General features: G+C 36.9%; 1 protein-coding gene across 7 annotated transcripts in view; it reads right to left on the bottom strand.

Moving 5' to 3' along the window:
- Positions 1-22,973, bottom strand: part of LOC100670438 (histone-lysine N-methyltransferase SETDB2) — a 104,385-nt gene that overhangs the window by 73,051 nt on the left and 8,361 nt on the right. For 5 of the 7 annotated variants that reach the window (XR_010318210.1, XR_010318209.1, XM_023551332.2 and 2 more), the window contains 4 exons: positions 19,503-19,628; positions 15,704-15,769; positions 10,421-10,517; positions 2,473-3,036 (listed from right to left, as the gene is read on the bottom strand). Coding sequence is in view for 5 of the 7 variants with exons in the window: in XM_023551332.2 (XP_023407100.1) it covers positions 2,473-3,036; positions 10,421-10,517; positions 15,704-15,769; positions 19,503-19,628 (853 nt within the window). In the remaining 2 variants the exon portion in view is untranslated. Of the gene's footprint in view, positions 1-2,472; positions 3,037-10,420; positions 10,518-15,703; positions 15,770-19,502; positions 19,629-22,432; positions 22,489-22,973 lie in introns of all 7 variants that reach the window. The other 2 variants (XM_010592631.3, XM_023551333.2) reach the window with 2 other exon arrangements.

The following is a 22,973-nucleotide window of genomic DNA, read 5'->3' as shown; positions in this document are numbered from 1 at the left end:
CAACCCATTAAACTCATTTTACATCCCACTAAATGTGTAGTTTTGAAAACAATCTTCTGCCCTGGATATACCTAAAAGTACTGTTGCCGAGAAGTAGGTATGCGTGTCTTCGACTGCTGTGTAATGGTTTGCATCTCGGCCACTCCGACGCCACCCCCGCAAAAAAACAGTCAATTCCTTTAAACCACTGTCTGGTCGGGTTCAAAATTCTACTTTTACATTTATTTTCCTTCTGCACCTTAAGATAATACACCTCTTTATTGTCTTCTAGTATTCTTGATGAAAGTATGTTATCAGTCTATTTTTCCTTTGTAGGAAATCTATCTTTTCTATCTAGTAGCTTTTGAGATTTACTCTTTATCCTAGGTATTTTTTTTTTAAGTTTTATCATAATATACTTAAATATACGTTTTTTTAGTTTCCCTTCTTAGTACACAGTAAGTGTTTTCAGTCTAAGCGCTCGAATCCTTCAATTCTGGAACATTCTCGGCCATTACCTCTTTGAATGCTGCATCTTCCCCATAAACTCTCTTTTCTTAGATGGATACTGGAGTTTCTCATTTTATCCTCCATATTTCTTAACCTATAACTTGTTTCTCCATACCTTTTCTGTTTGCATTCTGGGAGATCTCACTAGTTGTGCCTTGCAATTCACTGATTCTTTCTTCATCTATACCAAGGATACTATTTAATCCATCTATTAGTTTTTTATTGCAATGACCATACGTTTTATTTCCAATATTTCAAATGGCTCTTTTCTATATGTACCATTTCTCCTTTATAATCCCCTTCTCTTGTTTCACAGTCTAGTATTTTCTCTTTGGACATTTTAAACATATCTATTTTAAAGTTTCTTTCAGTTAGAATCTGCATTTAACTGATTTGTTGTGTCCCCATTTGTTGTGGCTCACGGCATCCTTTCATAGCCCTAAACATCTCCGTCTGATTTTAATGTTTTTTTGAAATCTTAACTGGTGGGTTTACTCCTGTGTGCTCTCGTGTTAGGTGATTTCTCCACTGTTCTGGCTCTGACTTTATGGGTTTCACAGCTCTGAACCTGCATTACATTAGCACAGTTCCAAGCCCTGTGAGATACTAGCCTAGTTCACAGTGTTGTGCTGATGTGTCATTTCTATACCCATGGAGAGCCCAGCTCCCACTCTCTGCCATGCATGGGACGTGTTTAACTTCCATTCCTGTAGGGATCAGAATCCCTGACTACACTGCTCGTGTCTACTTCCAGATTCCAGTGGACTGTGGCCTCTGCTAACTTCTGTGATATCTTTTATTGCTTCTGACCCATGGATGAAAATATGTATATCCCATTGCCTTCGAGTCAATTCTGACTCATAGGGACCTATAGTGGTGGTGTATGTTATGTGAGGGTTAGTTTCTATAGTCTAAAGACCAAAACCACATATCGTCCAAATTACTCTAAAAAAATTCCTTGAACTGACAATAAATCATGGTATAAACTGTCCAACAGCCACTTTTTCCCTACAGCACTACAGATTGGCCTTGGCAAAATGAAGAAGTTGGATAACATTAGAGGCAATGTTTATGGAAAAGTCTTTAATTCTAAACAGAATAAAGGTAGCACAGTAAGAGGTTTCCTCTGTGAGAGGCCTAAGTGATCTGAGCCAAACTGAGGCAACGGCAGCTTTCCATTTCCCATCTCACAGGCCAGACGGGATGGTGCCAACTGCCACTGACACTATTTTACATCATTTCTTTCTCACTCTTTCTTTTGCCTAGTAAGGTAGCTGAGTTTGCCTTAAATAAAAAGTACAAATAATGCAACCCCACTCCACAATCTGTACCTACAAAGGTATGTGTATGACACATTCTTAAAGCAAAATGCTTTCTAAGTCTTAATATAGCAGAACATGGTTTTGTTTTTTAAAAAAGAATTTCAATCTATGATCAAGAGTACTAGTTATAAACACTATTAACTTCATAAAAAATTAGCCATGAAACGATTTTTAAATAATTTGTAAATGTAAAATACAATAAATAAAATAGTGGTTAACAGCATGGGTTCAAATCCTAGCTCTACAATTTGTGCTGTGACGGGGCAACTGACTTCTTCAATCTAATTTCCTTATTTATAACATGAAGATAATACTCACCTCACGGGTTTTTGTGAAGATTAATTAAGAAAATGTATGCAAAGTACTTATTGCAGCGCCTGGCAGTTGTACACGCTCAATTTGTTGTCGTAACTGTTACTGTTATAATGGTGGCACTAGGTTAAAGGAAGAATTTATTCTTAGAAGTAATTTTCAAATTACTATGATATTTGACAGAGTTTTCTTTCCTATTGTTATTAACACAGTACATCTTTTCATTTTAGACTCTTGGTGTATAGGTTTTAGATATACAGGCAGATAGATAAACTGACACATACGGGATTTCTTGATAAGTAGCCCTATATTCAGAAGATTCACTGAAATGCCATGTTTTTCTACTCACATGTCTATGCAGCCCTCAGAGCAGTCACATGAATCAGTAAACATGTTGGAAAAGTTGTTTAGGTAGTATGCTCGTGGCCACATAGTCTTTCTGTACTTAAAATATGGAAGCTTTCTACTGTCAATTTCATTACAGAAAGAAATGGGCACCGATTCCACTCCACTGCTAATGTCCACATCAGAAACGATCTCTTCTTGCTTTGGGTAATTCCGAGTCAACTGAACATAGGTATTGAAAGAAAAGTTATCTGTAAATAAAAAGTTACACTCTGTCTCAAGCAGGTAACGAAAAACTTCCTCCACGTTTCGTAGACTCCTTCCACAAGGGGTTTTGTAACTCACATGGAGTGCTGAAGAATGGGAGTTTGTCTTCGCATGCTGTCTTTGGAAGTGGCATTTGATTGGAAGCTGCAGAGGGTTTTCTCCCTTGAAGGTTAGTGGCATTTTTATCAGGCAGGCTCCAGAGCAGTCATGACTTTGGTAAGATAAACTCAAAGGTGACTCTTTTTCTCTTAAGTCTGTAACTTCATTTTCCAAAGGAAGAATTTCCTTATTTTCTGTAGATCTGTAAAAATTAATTATTTATTAGTATTCAAATTTTAGTACAGTTCCCTATTTTTAAAAAACACTAATCAGTTCCTGTTATCTCTTTTTAGACAATACTAAAAAGCAAGCCAGATTCTGAAATAAACATTTTACTATATCCTGCAGCCATATAAAGGATATACCTAATTGCAGAATAAATACTTCAGAAAGCTGGAGTTATAGCCATAATTTTTTGATAGGTGCTTTACCAACAGAAACCAAACCTTTGTCATCGATTTGATTCTGACTCACAGCAACCCTACTGGACAGAGTAGAACTGCCCCATAGAGTTTACAAGGAGCACCCGGTAGATTCGAACTGCTGACTTTTTGGTTAGCAGACATAGCTCTTAACCACTACGGCACCAGGGTTTCCATCCATTTTAAAGTTCCTCATGAATCTTTCACCTAATGGTTTTAGCATTCACTTACGATCATTACCTAGGCCAGTGCTACTCAAGGTGTGGTGGTATGCAGTCCCTGATGATTTGCTAACAGCTTGTGATAAGTATAAAAACTGAGAGCGTTTAGAAACTTTATAGCAATATTAACAATGTTATTGCATTTTATTTCATTTTACAAGAGTATCATCCTCAATGAACTGGAAGTGTAAAACAGAACACCTGTTCTCACCAGTTAGTCTGAGAGCACTGGCCAGTGGGTAGTTCCTTCAAGTTCGCTCCTGTATCCTTTTAACGTAACTAGGAGTCTTTGACAGTTTCTTTGCTTTCTGTCACAAATTTCACATGTCTGGAATCAGCCATTTCTCCAAGGAACCATGGTTCTACTTAATGAGAAATGACACCTAGAGATCACAATTATGGTGTTAGAAGGAACACACATTTTAATCAATACAAACTACCAAACTGTTTTCCAAAAACGTTGGACTAATTTACACACTCATAGCAAGTATGAGTGTCAGTCTAATTGTAGTCTTCCTAACACTGAGTATTATTATTTAAATTTGTAATAATTTGATATATGAAAAATGGCATTTTATTACTTTTGTTTTTCTCTAAATAATAGGGAGTTTAAACATAATTGGTCATTTCTTTCTTCTTTGGTAAACTGTCTGTTCATATGCTTTGTCCGTTTTCCTATCGGGGGTCTGTTTGCTTATTCATTCATTCTTTCATCAAAAACTTCCTTAGTGTCTGCCATGTACTAGATGCTAGAGAAACAATTGTGAGAGTTCCCTGATCTCAAGGAGCCCACATTCTGGGCAGAGAAACAACTAGGTATTTATAATAAAGCATAAATAATGTTATGAATAAAGCCATGACACATAATATAATGCAAATACACATGGTAAGAGAGTTGATCTCTGTTATTTCTTGGTTTCTTAGGATTCTACTTTTAATAATTAATTTTCCTATGGTTTGGGAATCCAATTTCATCTGGAATTTATTTATGTAACTTCTTTTTTTTCTTAATTGTGCTTTAGGTGAAAGTTTACAGCTCAAGTTAGTTTCTCATACAAACGTTTATACACACATTGTTATGTGACCCAAGTTCCTCTCCCAATAACGTGACTATACGTTCCTCCTTTCCACCCTGGCTTTCCCATGTCCATTCAACCAATTCCTATCCCTTTCTACCTTCTTGTCTTGCCTCCAAACAGGAGCTGCCCATTTAGCCTCATGTGTCTGCTAGAACTAAGAAGCACACTCTTGACACGTATCATTTTATATCTTACAGTCCAGTCTATTCTTTGTCTGAAGAGCTGGCTTCAGGAATGGTTTTAGTTCTGGGTTAACAGAGAGTCTGCGGGCCTTGTCTTCTGGGGCTCCTCCAGTCTCAGTCAGACCATTAAGTCTGGTCTTTTTACCAGAATTTGAGTTCTGCCCTACTTTTCTCCTGAGCCATCGGGGACTGTCTTGTGTTCCCTGTCACGGCCGTCACTGGTGGTAGCCAGGCACCATCTGGTCTTAGGCTGATGGAACCTCTGGTTTATGTGGCCCCTTCTGTCTTTTGGGCTAATAGTTCCCTTGTGTCTTTGGTGTTCTTCATTCTTCTTTGTTCCAGGTGGTTTGGGACAAATTAATGCATCTTAGATGGCCGCTTGCTAGCTTTTAAGACCCCAGATGCCAGTGGAATTCATTTTGATGTACCATGAAGATCTAACTTAAATTTTCCAAATGACAGTCAATGGTTCTAGAGCCATTTTTTGAATAATGAGTGCTTCCCTTACCTTACCAACTTTTGACTTACTAACTTAATCAGATCCTATGTTCTTATAAATACATAAACAGATTGTCTTATTTTCCAGGTGTATTCTGTTTCTTGATCTAACTGTTAATTCTCATAACAATACAACATTGTTTCCTATAGATTGATGGAACATTTTAATATTTCTCAGGACAAGTCCTCCCTATTTTTTCTCTTAAACATGTTCTAAGTATTTCTTGACTTTTTATCTTTGGAGATTAAAAATTTATAAATAGCTTGCCAAGTTAAAAAGACCTAAGTGTTGGGATTTCATATGAAATTAAATTAAATTGATAAATTTATTTGGGAAGAATTTACATTTTTACAATATTCAATCTTTCTATCCAGGAACATGGTAACTTTAATCATTCATTGAAATCCTTAGTTTTAATTTTCTGCACATATATATTTCTTGTAATTGCTGTCGAGTAGATTCCGACTCATAGTGACCCTATAGGACAGAGTAAACTGCTTCATAATTTCCAAGGTTGTAATCTTTATGTAAGCAGACTTCCATATCTTTCTCCCATGGAGTGGCTGGTGGGTTTCAACCGCTGACCTTTCAGTTAGCAGCTGAGTGCTTAACCACTGCGCCACCAGGGCTTAGTTTCTTTTGATTAGTCCCAGCTGTTTTATTTTTGTGTCTTGTGACTGAGGATTTTATTTCATTGAATTTTCTAATAGTTATTAACTTTCATATTTTTATTTTATAAGTGACTATTTTACTAAGCTTTCTTTTTAGCTTAATGATTTTACACTTGATCTTAGACTGTCTAGGTAAATAAGATTACATACAAATAACTTCAGTTTCTACACTTCATACTTTCTTTGATATCCTATTGTACTGGTTAATTTCTAGAAAAAACATTGAATGATAATTATGATCATAGGTATTCCTGCCTTAATCTTTATTTTAAAGGAAGTACCTCTAGAGTTTCAATACTATGTAAGATGTGGGTTGTTGATTTGAAATATATATTCCCTACTACATCAAAAAAAGCATTCTCTTAAGAGTTGGTATTGAATTCTTAAAAAATCTTTCCAACCTGTTGCCACTGAGTGGATTCTAACTCCTAGTGGCCCTGTGGGACAGAAAAGAACTGCCCACATGGTTTCTAAGGACCAGCTGGCTGATTTGAACTGCTGACGTTTTGGTTAGCAACCAAGCTCTTAACCACTATGCCACCAGGGATCCAAAATGTCCTTCAGCATCTGTTAAGATAGGATTTTTCCTGTGGTCTACTTCTGTAATAAAAATAGATTTCCTAATACTAAGTCCACGAGAGCCAAAATATGACCTTGAGTATATCCCACCTGAATTTAGAGACCATCTCAAGAACAGATCTGACACACTGAACACTAATGGCCGAAAACCAGACAAGCTATGGAATAACATTAAGGACATCATACCTGAAGTAAGCAAGAGGTCATCAAAAAGACAGGAAAGAAAGAAAAGACCAAAATGGATGTCAGAAGAGACTCAAACTTGCTCTTGAACATAGAGCAGATAAAATGAATGGAAGAAATGATGATGTAAAAGAGCTGAAAGGAAGATTTGAAAGGATGGCTTGAGATGACAAAGTATTATAATGAAATGTGCAAAGACCTGGAGTTAGGAAAGCAAAAAGGAAGAACACACTCAGCATTTCTCAAGCCGAAAGAACTAATGAAAAAATTTAAGCCTCGAGATGCAACACTGAAGGATTCTATGTGGAAAATACTGAACAATGCAGGAAGCATCCAAAGAAGATGGAAGGAATACACAGAGTCACTGCACCAAAAAGAACTGGTTGACGTCCAGACATGTCAGGAGGCAGCAGATGGTCAGGCACCGACGGTACCGAAGGAAGACGTCCAAGCTGCACGGAAGGCGCTGGTGAAAAACAAGGCTCCAGGAGTTTACAGAGTGCCAACTGAGACGTTCCTGCAAACAGATGCAGCGTGCGCTCGCTCACTCGTCTATGCCAAGAATCGGCAGACAGTTATCTGGCCAACTGACTGGAAGAGATCCGTATTTGTGCCCGTAGTGGCTGCACTATGGGCTTAAGCATAACAACTTGTGAGGATGGCACAGGACCAGGGAGTGTTTTATCCTGTCATACACGGGGTCGCTATGTGTCGGAGCTGACTGGATGGCACCTAACAATGACAACAATGCTAAATATTTCCTGCTTGACTATTATAAATCATACTTGGTCATCCCATCTTCTCTGAATTAGAGATGTTAAAATTTTATTTAGAATTAGTGTATCCATATCATGAATACCAGTTGATTCCGACTCATGGCGACTGCATGTATGTCAGAGTAGAACAGTGCTCCGCAAGATTTTCAATGGCTGATTTTTCAGAAGTAGATTGCCAGGCCTTTCTTCTGAGGTGCCTCTGGGAGAACTCAAACCTCCAAGTTTTCAGTTAGCAGCCAAGAGTGTAAATAGGTTGTACTATCCAGGGTCTTCAGTATACATATTAGTGATATTTAAACTTTTTAGTGGCATGAACCCTTTAACAATCTGATGAAAGTTACGAACTCTCTCCATAGTAAGGTGCTATTTACATAAAATTTTACCTACCATTAAGGGGCTTCACAGACCCTACATTTTAAGGACTCATATTATGGTCCCCACTCCTGAGTTCCACATAAAAACTCATCTTTTGGTCAGCAAGAGGATGTCTGAGGAAGTTTTTAAGAGAAGTACATGGGATGGTACATTTTCTGGGTGTTCGCAGAGGTTAAATCTGGTGCTAGTCTAATATTTATTATTTTGTGGGATTTTTTTTTTTTTTGTCTTGATACTCCTGTTTGTATTTAAGACTGATGCTAAAATGGTTTTACCAATATTTATTTATTAGTGATTTTCATTACTGTGGTATTTGGTGAAGGCTTTTACCTGCAGACTTGATATTTTCTTCTACTTAGAAGTTACCTCTTTTATTATTGCTTCTGCTTCATTTATTCTAGCTTCTTGTGCTTTTGTTTATTTTATATTTTAGTTCAGAACAAAATGTGGCTGATTTTTCCACAAGCAATGCTTTTGTAGTGCAGGTTTACATACATTACTTTTGAAAACATCAACATTCCATATTTGTAAAAGTACCAAATTTTTAGATGGAAAAGATATATATTTTCATCTTCTAGGTACTGGAGAAGTAGCTCTGATGGCGCAATGGTTAAAGCACTTGGCTGAAAACCAAAAGGTTAGCAGTTTGAACCCACAGCTGCTCCATGGGAAAAAGATGTGGCTGTCTGCTTCTGTAAAGACTTACAGCCTTGGAAATCCTATGGGGCAGTTCTACTCTGTCCTATACGGTCACTATTAGCCGGAATCGACTTGATGGCAGAGGGCTTGGTTTTTACGATATAGGTGCTGGAGCAAATTCTGATTCCTAAAATTTAGACATCATGATTTCCTTTGTTGGAGCCATGGGCAGCAGTACATTGGCCCTGCTCCTACCACCTCTGGTTTAAATTTTTACATTTTTCTAAAGAACATTACAGTATATGGATGATCCTGAAAATATTTTTATGGAATTTATTAGAGTTGTTGGTTTCCTGTTTGTAGCTTCTTTTTCAAAAACACTAATTAAACATAGTTCTCTTATTTTCTCATTCATTTGCCCTTTTCTTCTACATTCTGGGAAATCCTATAGATCTCATTTTATACCTTCACCCTCTTGAACTGCTAACTTTCACAATGAATACTTATTTAAAAGAAAGGCTGGGAGACAGTTGTTCTCTGCACTACTATTTGAGTTAGGAAATATTCAAAACAATCTAAATATCCACCGTTAGGGGAATGAATAAATAAAATGTAATGTTTTCACATTATGGAAAACCAAACAAGAGTTAAAGGGACCAAAACAGATCTTATACATAGCAGCTTGATTAGATTTCAAAACCAAATGCTGACCAAACCAGTAGGTGGGACATACATGATTATTTACGTAAACTTAAAAAACTATAAGAAAGTTATTATTTATATATCTGTACATACATATATATAAACTAAAAAATAACTGATGGTAGAGATTGCTCCTAGGGAGGCAGACAGGGAATGGGACTTGTGGTTATAGAAGCTGGGTAGAGTTCAAAGAGACTATGTTTTATTTTTAAAGGGACTTCCACTAAAGGGACTAGAAGAAAGTATAATGAAATGTTAATAAATGGATGGTGTGAATATGAGTGTTTCTTACATTCCTTTGAATATCTCAATTGTTCAAATTTCTTGAAAAAGACAGTAAAAAATACTAGGTGAGAATGTAGATTAAAAAAAACCAGTTGCCATCCAGTCAATTCTGACTCATGGTAACCCTTTGTCTTTCAGAGTAGAACTCCTCCACAGGGTTTTCAATGGCTGTAGATCTTCAGGACTTTCTCCCAAGGTGCCTCTGGCTGAATCTGAACCACCAGCCTTTCACTTAGTAGCCAAGTGCTTTACCATTTGTGCCAACCAGGGACTCTAAAATGTAGATACTAGATTAATTACATCCATTGCTACCCAAGGACTACAATGCAGTAGTACCCAATGAACTAGAAATAGGGCAAGGTTACGTTTCCTTAAGTGACTTCAATCTATTTTAGTTCTAAGCAATGCCGGGATTACACAGCATAGTACTTGAAGGTTTGGGTACAGACATTACCTATTAAAAATAAACACTAAACATCAGATTCCCCTTTTTACAATTCTTCTTTATGCTGAGTAATCTTTACTGAAATTAGTGAGAAAAGAATAAAGGGAAGATCATACTCTCATAAACTTAAAACTGTTACACAATTTTAAAACTCAATTGATACTGAAAGAAGTACTTTGGGCCTTTGTAATATGCCACTCAAAAAAAAAACAATATCTGGGAAAGATAATTTCCTTATTGGAAAAAAACAGCCAACATGGTAGATTTCAGTGTATTAACAATACACACAAAGACATCTTAAGCTACATTTTAGAAAAAGACTTGACTAGGAATATTAACAAATAAATAATCTATTAAGGGACTCATGACCCTTTATCTATGAAATAAAAAATTTATAAGTTTTAAGGCCTTTGATGGAAAAGAATCTATTTTATCTATTACGTCCACTCTAATATAAAATTATTGAGTACATCTCTTTAAAGGAACAAAAGCATTAGCAGCATAAATAAATTCAGCTTATATACATACGGAAATGTATGGTCTCTGGGAAAGGAGTTTTCATACGATGTAGAGGGCAACGAACTTGACTTGTTTTCCTGTTTGTTCTGAGTCACAGGTGTACCATCTACATGAAAAATATAAATGTGAGAAACAAGTACATCAAGTTAAAAATCATTCCGTAGTATTCAAAGAATATTTTCATTAGATTGAGAGATTCTGCCCATGTGGAGCCCTGAAATCGGTAAAGGTATTAAGATTTCAAGATTGGCCCAAAAGATTTAGTGTCATCACTGTATTTTCAAAAATCTTAATAAGATGGGATAAAATAAGACAGAATGGGAGAAATTTCTACTGGAGAACCTATAGTTTGGCCTAAACTTTATCTGAATTTTAATCAACTTTCAAGGTAAACATTTGTTTCTATTTTCTGGAAATATAGAATGGAAAGATAAGTATTTTTGTTTTCCCGTTTACGGTAGGATATTTGGGTACCTCCCTTTGTCTATTTGTTTTTTCATATTTCTCTTAGCCTTAACTATATCTTTCTGAACTTAATCATGTCATGTTTGTCTCTTCTTTCTCTACTTTTTATACTTCATTTATTCTTACTAACGTAACTACAATATAGAAATAAAGCTGTGGTTTTTAACGTAAAAACCTATACATTCCTGTTCTTATTCCGTAAAGTAGATATGTGAATCACAGTGAATATTCTGTTGAATTAAAAAAAGAAACTTTTTGCCTGTACACTGATAGTCCTTAAGAAAAAAAGTGATTCTCACTCTGCTTTACATTTTTATCTTGCGTCAGTTCTTGAGTGCAGACCAGTACTATTTAAAAAAAAAAAAAAAAGTTTAAAGAAATATTAAGTTATAATCCAAGGCCTCTCCTTGGCTAACTAGAAAACAGTACCTCATTATCTAGGTAATGAAAGAAAGCTTAAAATCTGATAGCTGAAGAGAGCTATAGTAACTGATTAAAAATTAAATAAGCTTTATACAAAAATCACTTGGATTCCTCTATATCAACAAAAAGAACATCGAAGAGGAAATAACCAAATCAATACCATTCACAGTAGCCCCCAAGAAGATAAAATACTTAGGAATAAATCTTACCAAAGATGTAAAAGATCTATACAAAGAAAACTACAAAGCTCTACTACAAGAAATTCAAAAGGACATACTTAAGTGGAAAAACATACCTTGCTCATGGATAGGAAGACTTAACATAGTAAAAATGTCTATTCTACCAAAAGCCATCTATACATACAATGCACTTCCGATCCAAATTCCAATGTCATTTTTTAAGGTGATAGAGGAACAAATCACCAACTTCATATGGAAGGGAAAGAAGCCACGGATAAGCAAAGCATTACTGAAAAAGAAGAAGAAAGTGGGAAGCCTCACTCTACCTGATTTCAGAACCTATTATACAGCCACAGTAGTCAAAATAGCCTGGTATTGGTACAACAACAGGCACATAGACCAGTGGAACAGAATTGAGAACCCAGATATAAATCCATCCACATATGAGCAGCTGATATTTGACAAAGGCCCAGTGTCAGTTAATTGGGGAAAAGATAGTCTTTTTAACAAATGGTGCTGGCATAACTGGATATCCATTTGCAAAAAAAATGAAACAGGACCCATACCTCATACCAAGAACAAAAACTATATCCAAGTGAATCAAAGACCTAAACATAAAGACTAAAACGATAAAGATCATGGAAGAAAAAATAGGGACAACGTTAGGAGCCCTAATACAAGGCATAAACAGAATACAAAACATTACCAAAAATGACGAAGAGAAACCAGATAACTGGGAGCTCCTAAAAATCAAACACCTATGCTCATCTAAAGACTTCACCAAAACAGTAAAAAGACTACCTACAGACTGGGAAAGAATTTTCAGCTATGACATCTCCGACCAGCGCCTGATCTCTAAAATCTATATGATTCTGTCAAAACTCAACCACAAAAAGACAAACAACCCAATCAAGAAGTGGGCAAAGGATATGAACACACACACTTCACTAAAGAAGATATTCAGGCAGCTAACAAGATACATGAGAAAATGCTCTTGATCATTAGCCATTAGAGAAATGCAAATTAAAACCACGATGAGATTCCATCTCACTCCAACGAGGCTGGCATTAATCCAAAAAACACAAAATAATAAATGTTGGAGAGGCTGCGGAAAGATTGGAACTCTCATACACTGCTGGTGGGAATGTAAAATGGTACAACCACTTTGGAAATCTATCTGGCGTTATCTTAAACAGTTAGAAATAGAACTACCATACAACCCAGAAATCCCACTCCTTGGAATATACCCTAGAGAAACAAGAGCCTTCACACAAACAGATATATGCACACCCATGTTTATTGCAGCTCTGTTTACAATAGCAAAAAGCTGGAAGCAACCAAGGTGTCCATCCACGGATGGATGGGTAAATAAATTGTGGTATATTCACACAATGGAATACTACGCATCGATAAAGAACAGTGACGAATCTGTCAAACATTTCATAACATGGAGGAACCTGGAAGGCATCATGCTGAGCAAAATTAGTCAGAGGCAAAAGGACAAATGTTGTATAAGACCACTATTATAAGATCTTGAGAAATAGTATAAACTGAGAACATATACTTTTGTGGTTACGAGGGGGGGAGGGAGGGAGGGAGGGAGAGGGTTTTTTACTGATGAATTAGTAGATAAGAACTGCTTTAGGTGAAGGGAAGGACAACACTCAATACATGGAAGGTCAGCTCAATTGGACTGGACCAAAAGCAAAGAAGTTTCCAGGATAAAATGAATGCTTCAAAGGTCAGCGGAGCAAGGGCAGGGGTTTGGGGACTATGGTTTAAGGGGACTTCTAAGTCAACTGGCAAAATAATTCTGTTATGAAAACATTCTGCATCCCACTTTGAAATGTGGGGTCTGGGGTCTTAAATGCTAACAAGCGGCCATCTAAGATGCATCAATTGGTCTCAACCCACCTGGATCAAAGGAGAATGAAGAACACCAAGGTCACACGACAACTAAGAGCCCAAGAGACAGAAAGGGCCACATGAACCAGAGACCTACATCATCCTGAGACCAGAAAAACTAGTTGGTGCCCGGCCACAACTGATGACTGCCCTGACAGGGAGCACAACAGAGAACCCCTGAGGGAGCAGGAGATCAGTGGGATGCAGACCCCAAATTCTCATAAAAAGACCATACTTAATGGTCTGACTGAGACTAGAGGAATCCCGGCGGTCATGGTCCCCAAACCTTCTGTTGGCACAGGACAGGAACCATCCCCGAAGACAACTCATCAGACATGAAAGGGACTGGACAGTGGGTAGGAGAGAGATGCTGATGAAGAGCGAGCTAATTATATCAGGCGGACACTTGAGACTGTGTTGGCATCTCTTGTCTGGAGGGGGGATGGGAGGATAGAGAGAGTTGGAAGCTGGCAAAAATGCCACGAAAGGAGAGACTGGAAGGGCTGACTCATTAGGGGGAGAGCAAGTGGGTGTACGGAGTAAGATGTATATAAACTTATATGTGACAGTCTGACTTGATTTGTAAACGTTCACTTGAAGCTCAATAAAAGTTAATAAAAAAAAATTAAATTAAGAGCATCTGATATTTTCTCAGGTAATTTCTGCACATAAGTCATATAAATGCATGGTAACAAATACAACATATAGGAGCATAATAAAAATACGATTATCTGAAAAACATGAGAATGAATGAATCATTAGATAAAAGGGAGGAGAAGAAGAACACCCAGTCTTCTGCTCAAGAAAAGAGTGGTGATTAGTGGTTTGATCAAGAGCCCTGGTTAAGCACTCGGCTGCTAATCCAAACGTCAGTGGTTCGAACCCACCAGTCGCTCCTCGAGAGAAAGATGTAGCAGTCTACTTTCATAAGGATTTACAGGCTTGTAAACACTATGGGGCAGTTCTGCTGTTGTATATGGTCACTGGAATCAACTCCATGACAGTGGGTTTAGTTATAGGTTTGAGTGGTTTGATCATAGCCTGGGGAATCTAGGCTGGATCTGGGATGGCTATTTTTACCTTAAACACTGAGTTCTTTTCTTTCTTCCAGTCTCAAAATTAAAAAAAAAAAAAAAATGCTAACATGAAGCTTTATTACTAGTAGGCTTTTAATGCTCATTTATGCCAATTACATAACTCTCCCCAATTTACTTTAAAAATTTCTCTATCACTGACAAGTAGATATACGTTATATTTATTAATTATATTTCAGATAAACAAAACAAATTATTTTAAAATATAAAATTATAATATTCAGCATTTATATTAATTTCATTAATATCTATATTAATTAAATTATTACTTTAAAAGACCAAAATGAAACACAAAACCCAACTTTTTTTTTAGAGGAAAACAAGATATTTCAAAAAGAAAAAAAAAGTTGTTTAAAATTAGTTCATTATTACCATCTGCTGCACTCAAAAGCCTCTCTCTTGCAAAATCAATATAACCCCTTAAGGGTGTGTTGATTCCAACTGCTATTGAAGGATAAAGGCTGATTGTTCTCTTCAGGAACCTAATTTAAAAACTATACTTAGCTAGTGAAATTGAGAATACTTTTGAACAGCAAAAGAGTTTTTTAAATATAGACTGAAGATGCTAGGCTATATTTTCAGAGCTTTAAAGCCTTAAGCCTCCAAATTATGACAATAAACTGAAAATTATTAACATTTGTTGACAATATCTAACAGTATTAATTAAAACTGAATCAATGTGCACTTCCTCAACACTTTAGCAAACTAGTGATAGACTATGGAATAATGATTGTGATAAAGTAACATTTCAACTTTTCTTTTTCTACTCTTCATGTGTTATCTTTCATTAATTCTTTCTAAATAGAATACATTTAAGGTCTGGACAACTGATGGTCTAATAACAATCTAGGAAATGAAAAATATATCTACCAACTTATCCATACCAGAATATATCTTTCTAGCACTGTTCTTCACTAAAGGGGTTTACAGTGTTTCGAATCTTAGAATTCTATACACCCTCCTTATATGAGAAGGAAGTTTTCTTAGAGAAAACAGACATTTGTTCATTCTTTCCCTAAAAGGCTTGGTAAGATGTGTACATCCTATCTCTGGCTGGGTAAGGCTTTTCATTTAATAAAAGAAACTGTGATTTATGTAACTCAGCAGTATGGATCTTACACACAAAGATAATTTATTTTAAATTATCTTTAGTTAACCTGAAATATCAAGGCTGGCCTGCTTCGTGCCAAGAAAATACCAGATATTGGGATCAGAGATGTACATACCCTTTATCAATGCTGAATTGTTATTTACAGTTGCTTGATTCACCAGACTCATTGCTTGGATATATTCTGTTAAGGAAAGAAAAGAATGATAACCACCTTTATTCATGGTGCCAGTCGATGTGCTAAGTAATTTACATATTACATCTCATTAATCTTCACAACTCCCCCATGAAGTTCCTACAATTATCCATATTAGATAATTATCCATATTAGATAATTAGAGATAAGGAAACTGAGCCTCAGAGGTTATGTTACTTATTTTAGGTCATTCAACTAGGAAGTGGTAGAGCTGGATTCAAACCTAGATACATCTGAGTTACGAAGGATTGAGGATGAATATTGAAATGTAAAAACAGTACTAATTTTTTGGCTAACACAACAGATCAATGTCATAAGAGCACCTAGGAAGCATTAAGAATGTTGTTGTAGATGCTGTTCTAAGTTGTCGTCGAGTTGATTCCGACTCATGGCGACCCCGTGTGTTACAGAATAGATCCGCTCCACTGGGTTTTCTTGGCTGTAATCTTAACAGAAGCAGATCGCCAGGACTTTTCTTCCACGGTACTGCCAGGTGGGTTTGGACTGCCAGCTTTAGGTTAGCAGTAGAGCACAAACTGTTTGTGCCACCTAGGAACCTGCGTTAAGGATAATCGGGGGAAAAACATGCTTCAAAATCATGTCCAAGAAAATGTGGGAACAAGACAGGATGCCCTTTATCACCACTCCTATTTAATGCTCAAAGTCCTAGCTGGAGCAATAAGGCCAGAAAGAGAAATAAAGGGCATCCAAACTGGAAAGGAAGAAGTACAACCATCCCTATCTACAGATGATATGATACTATATAAAGGGTACTCAAAGATTCCACAAGAAAGCTACTAGAACTAATATAAAGATTCAGCAGGGTAGCAGGATACAAGATCAACATACATAAATCAGTTGGATGCCTATATACCAACAAAGAGAACTTCAAAAAGGAAACCAGGAAGACAATATCATTTATAATAGTCCCTGAAAAGATAAAATACTTAGGAACAAATCTAACCAGGAACGTAGAAGACTTACACAAAGAAAACTCCAAAACATTATTCAAGAAACCAAGAGACCTACACAAATGGAAAAACGTATCATGCTCATGGATAGGAAGGCGCAACACTGTGAAAATGTCAATCCTACTCAAAGCAATCTACAGATGTAACACAACGCCGATCCACATACCAACAACATTTTGTAATAAGATGGAAAAACTAATTACCAATTTTATATGAAAAGGAAAGAGGCCCTGGAATAGGTGAAGCATTATTCAAGAAAAAGAACAAAGTAGGAGGCCCCACACTACCTGATCTCAGAACCTACTATACAGCTATGGTAGTCAAAACAGCCTGGTACTGGTACAACAACAGACACACAGATCAATGGAACAGAATTGTAGATCCAACCGCCTACAGTCAGCTGATCTTTGTCAAAGGCCAAAGTTCATTAAATGTGGAAAAGACAGTCTCTTTAACAAATGGTGCTGGCAAAACTGGATGACCATCTGTAAAAAAACAAAAAATGAAACAGGACCCATACCTCACACAATACACAAAAACTAACTCAAAATTGATCAAAGATCTAAATATGCAACAATAAAGAACAATGACGAACCCGAGAAACATCTCACAACATGGATGAATCTGTGGGGCATTATGTTCAGTGAAATAAGTCAATCATGAAAGGACAAATATTATATGAGACCACTATTATAAAAATTCAAGAAAAGGTTTACAGACAGAAAAAAAAAACAATCTTTGATGGTTACAAGGGAGAGGATGGGTAGGGTGGGAAAATCAGTAACTACATAGCAGACAAGTGTTAACTTTGGTGAAAGGGAAAGTCAGTACAACTTGATCAAGACAAAGCCATAGAAACTTCCTAGACCATCCAAACACCTTCAGGGACTGAGATACTTGGGCTGAGGACTGGGGGCCATGGTCTTTATAACATAGTTCATAAAGAAAATGCTCTATATCCTACTTTGGTGACATGGATTGAATTGCATCCCCCCAAAATATGCATCAACTTGGTTAGGCCATGATTCCCAGTATTATGCAGTTGTCCTCTATTTTGTGATTTTCCTTTGTGTTATAAATCATAATCTCTGTCTGTGGTTAAAGAGGATTAGGGTAGGATGCAACACTCCCGCTCAGGTCACATCCCTGATTCAATGTAAACGGAGTTTCCCTGGAGTGTGGCCTGCACCACTTCTTATTTTACAAGAGATAAAAGAAAGGGAAGCAAGCAGAGAATGGGGGACCTACTACTACCAAGAAAGCAGTGCCAGGAGCAGACTGAGTTCTTTGGATCCAGAGTTCCTGCACAGAGAAGCTCCTAGTGCAGGGTAAGATTGATGACAAGGACCTTCCTCCAAAGCTGACAGAGAGAGAAAGCCTTTCCCTGGAGCTGACACCGTGAATTTCAACTTCTAATTCACTAAACTGTGAGAAAATAAATGTCTTTGTTAAAGCTATCCACTTGTGGTATTTCTGTTATAGCAGCACTAGATGACTAAGACATGTGGTGAGTAGTGTCTGGGATCTTAAAAGCTTATGAGCAGCCATCTGTTGGTCCCATCATGTTCGCAGCAAAAGGGAATGAAGAAAACCAAAGACGCAAGGAAAATATTAATCTAAAGGACTGACGGACCACATGAACCATAGCCTTCGCCAGCCTGAGCCCAGAACTAGATTGTGCACGGCTACCACCACAGACTGCTCTGCCAGGAACTACAAGAGGGTTTCAGACAGAACAGGAGAAAAATGTAGAACAAAATTTAAATTCATAAAAAAAGACCAGACTTACTGGTCCGACAGAGACTGGAGGAACCCCTGAAACTATGGCTACCGGACACCCTGCTAAATCAGAACTGAAGCCTCTTCCGAAGTTCACCTTTCATCAAAGATTAAACTGGCCTATAAAACAAATAGTAACACACATGAGGAACATGCTTCTTAGTTCAGTCAAGTATAGGAGACCTAATGTGCAGCACCTGCCCCAAGGCAAAGGGACAGGAAACCTGGATGAATGGACATGGGGACCCTGGGTGCAATGGGAAAGGGGGAGAGTGCTGACACATTGCAGGGATTGCAATCAATGCCACAAAACAATCTGAAGACACATTTTTGAATGAGAAACTAATTTGCACTGTAAACTTTCATCTAAAACACAATTAAAAAAAAAAAAAATGTGTTCTCATGTGCTGAAGGAGGTTTCCCCATTAAAGTCTATGTTCTACAACCAACCAAGAATGAACACAAAGAAATAGGAAACAATCTGAATGACTGAACTGAGCGCCTAGATAGAGCAAGTTTTACTTTCTGGAGACTAGTAGTCCAAGTTCTGTTTAAAGCAGGCAAAATATGCTTACATTTTTAAAAAAAAACTACTAGGTATCTTTGAATGATGGGTGATGGGTAATTTTTCTTTTTTACATTTTTCTATATATACCAAATGTTGGCAATGAGCAGGTATTACTTTTTCTCAAAGACAGAGGAGAAAAAAAAGATAAAAATGGAAAAATATATATATAGCCTGAGAGAAAAAAAAGAGAAAAATTTAGTAGCTATTATTCACAAATAATCATCTTCACCTACTTTTGCAAAATGTCTATGATGTATTAAAAGCAAGTTTCTATAGAAGCAGAGCACAATAAAAAGTCATTAGAACTGACATTAGGTCTTAGAAAACAACAAAAAATAATTATTTGACTTTTGAAATGACATTGGAACTAGGCTAAGGCTGTGTGGCCAGGTGGCAGTATTACCTTTATTTGTGGCAGACCCATCTTTGATCTTTTGTTTCAGTGACTGCAACACATTTTGCACTTGGTCAAATATAAAATCCACTTTTCCATCACCTTCCAGCTCCATCCAGAAAGTTTTGGCATCACCTAAAAAAAATAAATGAAGACACCAAGAGTATAACAGAAATGGACTATTAATTTCCCCCAAGTGCATGTGACAGAAAATCAAGATTCAGTTGGTCTGTCACTTTCCTGGAGAAAAAAGATTTTGGCAATGTTTCAACCAAAGGCAAAGAACTAGAAACAAAACATACGATCTAATTACCTTACTTATTTTTGCCAATTTTTAAAAAATATATCGACCACTTAAGTGACACTATTTCCTGACTGGGAAAAGAAGGAACGGCTTCGTGCCATTGGTGGTAGTGGGCACACTTACAGATATACATGCATTTTTAAAGTTTCAGCAATATGATCTCTGTGGAGCATGGGGGTGGATGGTTTCAGAATGAAATCAATGATGGCTGAAACAATTAAATGTCCAACAGTATTACGTTTTATTTATTTAAAGGGATATAAACATTTTTTTAATCAATAAATGATTGTTTTAGGTTTTATACTGCCAAACACTACTTTTTTTTTAAACACTACTTACAGAGCGTAAGTGTCAGGTATCTCAATACAAGAATTTATCATGTAGTGAGGAAAAGAATCTGAGATGTTTCCTCATTATACTAATTTTGGTCAGTGTTGCTATAGTTACATACATATATATAATGTAGTTATTTTTTTACTATACTTTAGAAGAAAATTTAAAAAGAAACTAGTTTCTCATTAAATAGTATACATATTGTTTTATGACATTGGTTAACAACCCCATGATACGTCAACACTCTCCCTTCTCAACCTTAGGTTCCCTATTACCAGCTTTCCTGTCCCCTCCTGCCTTCTAGTCCTTGCCCCAGGGAATAGTATTACTTTTAAAAAGATCTTTTATATTTGCTTTACAATAATTACATGAAGCAAAACAATGTTTAAAGTTTTTATAAAGTTGTAAAGATAAGTCAACGTTTCAGATGTCCAGCAAGCTAATAACACCTAAATTAAAATTTTCCTAACCAAATAATCCTTTTGAAGCTGAAAATAGAAGTATGAGAAAGGCTATTAAGATAAACTGGCCAAAGCCAAATCTCACACTTATACCGTGTTTAGAAGTAATAAATATACCTAATATCTTAAGCACGAATTTATAAAATGCTAAAATTAATATAAAAAATTGATAAAATATCAAAATTAATAGGGCCTTAACTGCATTTTAGAGAGGTCGCTTGAGAAACCACTGGCAGGATTAATGGGCAGAGAGCCAAGTTAGTTTACAAGAATACATATTCCTAAACAAACATTAAACACAGCACCTCTAAGTTTGATAACAGAGAGGGAACCGTCACAAGGACTGAGGCCTAGACCCCAGAGTCTCAACTCCTGCTGGAAAAGTCACCTCACCCAAAGGCATCTCTGGCTAATTAGGGTTGCTGCTACCAAAAGGGCCTCAGGAGGGATGCTGTTTCCCTGCTAACACTCTGGCCCAAAGGTAGGGCCCAAGCCCATGCCTACTCTGAATCCCCCATAGCACAGCTGAGATGAGATTTCAACATTCGAAATGTGTGCAGTATGAGAGGAGAAAAGGAATGAGAAATCAGTTGTTGGTGTCTTAGCATGAATCAAAGCAGTGACTGACGCCAAACCACCATCAAGTCAATGTATTTTTCACCACCAGCTTCACTTAAGAATGTCCTGGAGGAAGCAACAAAAAAGATTACCAAAGCACAATGGCTGCCTCAAGGAAAAGTACTAATGAGGCTGTTTGAGTTGCAAGTTAAATAAGCTGCTCTCCCCACCCTCCATGGGAAACCATTTTATTTCAAAGAATCACTGATGAACTATGGTTTCTCCAGATTTGAGTGTCTGGAACACGTTCTCAAAAATGAACAAAATAAGCCTATCACTTGAAAGGCAAAACTGACCATATTTGTTGCTAAGATAAAATGTAAGCTTCCAAGTGAAAATCAGAAATTTGGAAATCTTCTACCGGCCACATGAGTTTGACAGGTTCTCAGTAATTAAATACTTTTTTTGATGAGACTGGTGGCAATCTAACAAATACCATTTTTTATACTGTGTGATGAAATATGTCAACATTTGGAAAACCTGCAAAATTCACCGAACCAGTATTTTCCAAGTGACCGCTGCATGATGGACAAAGTTATACGATAAAGGAGCCCTTCAAAGTGTAAGACAGACCAACAGCTTTTAATGTAACAGGATGTCAAAAAGTTCACTTCTATGAGTTCAGATTCCAAATCGCAATTAACCTTTAAGAAAAAACCACTTGTTGAGTTTTGGAAAAGGCTATTATAACCCTCTTCCCTTTTCCAACTTCTTGTCTGTGTGAAGCTGTTTTATTTATATGAGTACCTGGGTGGCACAGAGTTTCTGGATGGTACAAGTGGATAACACACTCAGCTGCTAACCAAAAGGCTAGAAGATTCGAGTCAACCCAGAGGCACTTAGACGAGAGGCCTGGCATAATTAAAGTATGTACTTTTTTTTAGACATAATGCTTTTGCACACTTAATAGACTACAGTATAGTATAAACATTACTTTTGTATGCACTGGAAAACCAAAAACTTAGTGTGACAGGCATACCTCGGAGATATCGCAGGTTCAGTTCCAGACCAACACAATAAAGCGTGTTGCACTAAGTTTTTGGTTTTCCAGTGCATACAAAAGTTATGCTTATACTATACTGTAGTCTATTAAGTGTGCGAAAACATTACGTCTAAAAAAAAAAAGTACATACCTTAGTTAAAAAATACTTTAGTGCTAAAAATGCTAACTATCATGTGAGCCTTAAGTGAGTCATAATTTTTTTGCTGTTGGAGGGTCTTACCTCGATGTTGATGGCTGCTGACTGATCAGGGCAGTGATTGCTGAAAGCTGGGGTGGCTGTGGAAATTTAAAATAAGACAACAATGAAGTTTCTCACATCGGCTGACTTCATTTCACGGAAGATTTCTCTGTAACATGCCATGCTGTTTGACAGCATTTTATCCGCAGCAGAACTTCTCTCAAAATTGGAGTCAATCCTCTCAAACCCTGCTGCTGCTTTATCAACTAAGTTTATGTAATACTATAAATCCTTTGTTGTCATTTCAATAATGTTCACAGCATCTTCACCAGGAGTAGTTTCCATCTCAAGAAACCACTTCCTTTGCTAATCCATAAGAAGCAACTCCTCATCCATTAAAGTTTACTCATGAGGTTGCAGCAATTCAGTCACATCTTCGGGCTCCACTTCTAATTCTAGTCTCTTGTTGTTTCCACCACATCTGCAGTTACTTCTTGCATTGAAGTCTTTAGCCCCTCAAAGTCATCCAGGAGGCTTGGAATCAACTTTTTCCTGTTAATGTTGATATTCTGACCTCCTCCCA

The sequence above is a fragment of the Loxodonta africana genome, chromosome 17 (genome assembly GCF_030014295.1).
Source record: "Loxodonta africana isolate mLoxAfr1 chromosome 17, mLoxAfr1.hap2, whole genome shotgun sequence".
Taxonomy (NCBI): Eukaryota; Metazoa; Chordata; class Mammalia; order Proboscidea; family Elephantidae; genus Loxodonta; species Loxodonta africana.
This window is presented reverse-complemented; position numbering and strand designations above follow the sequence as displayed.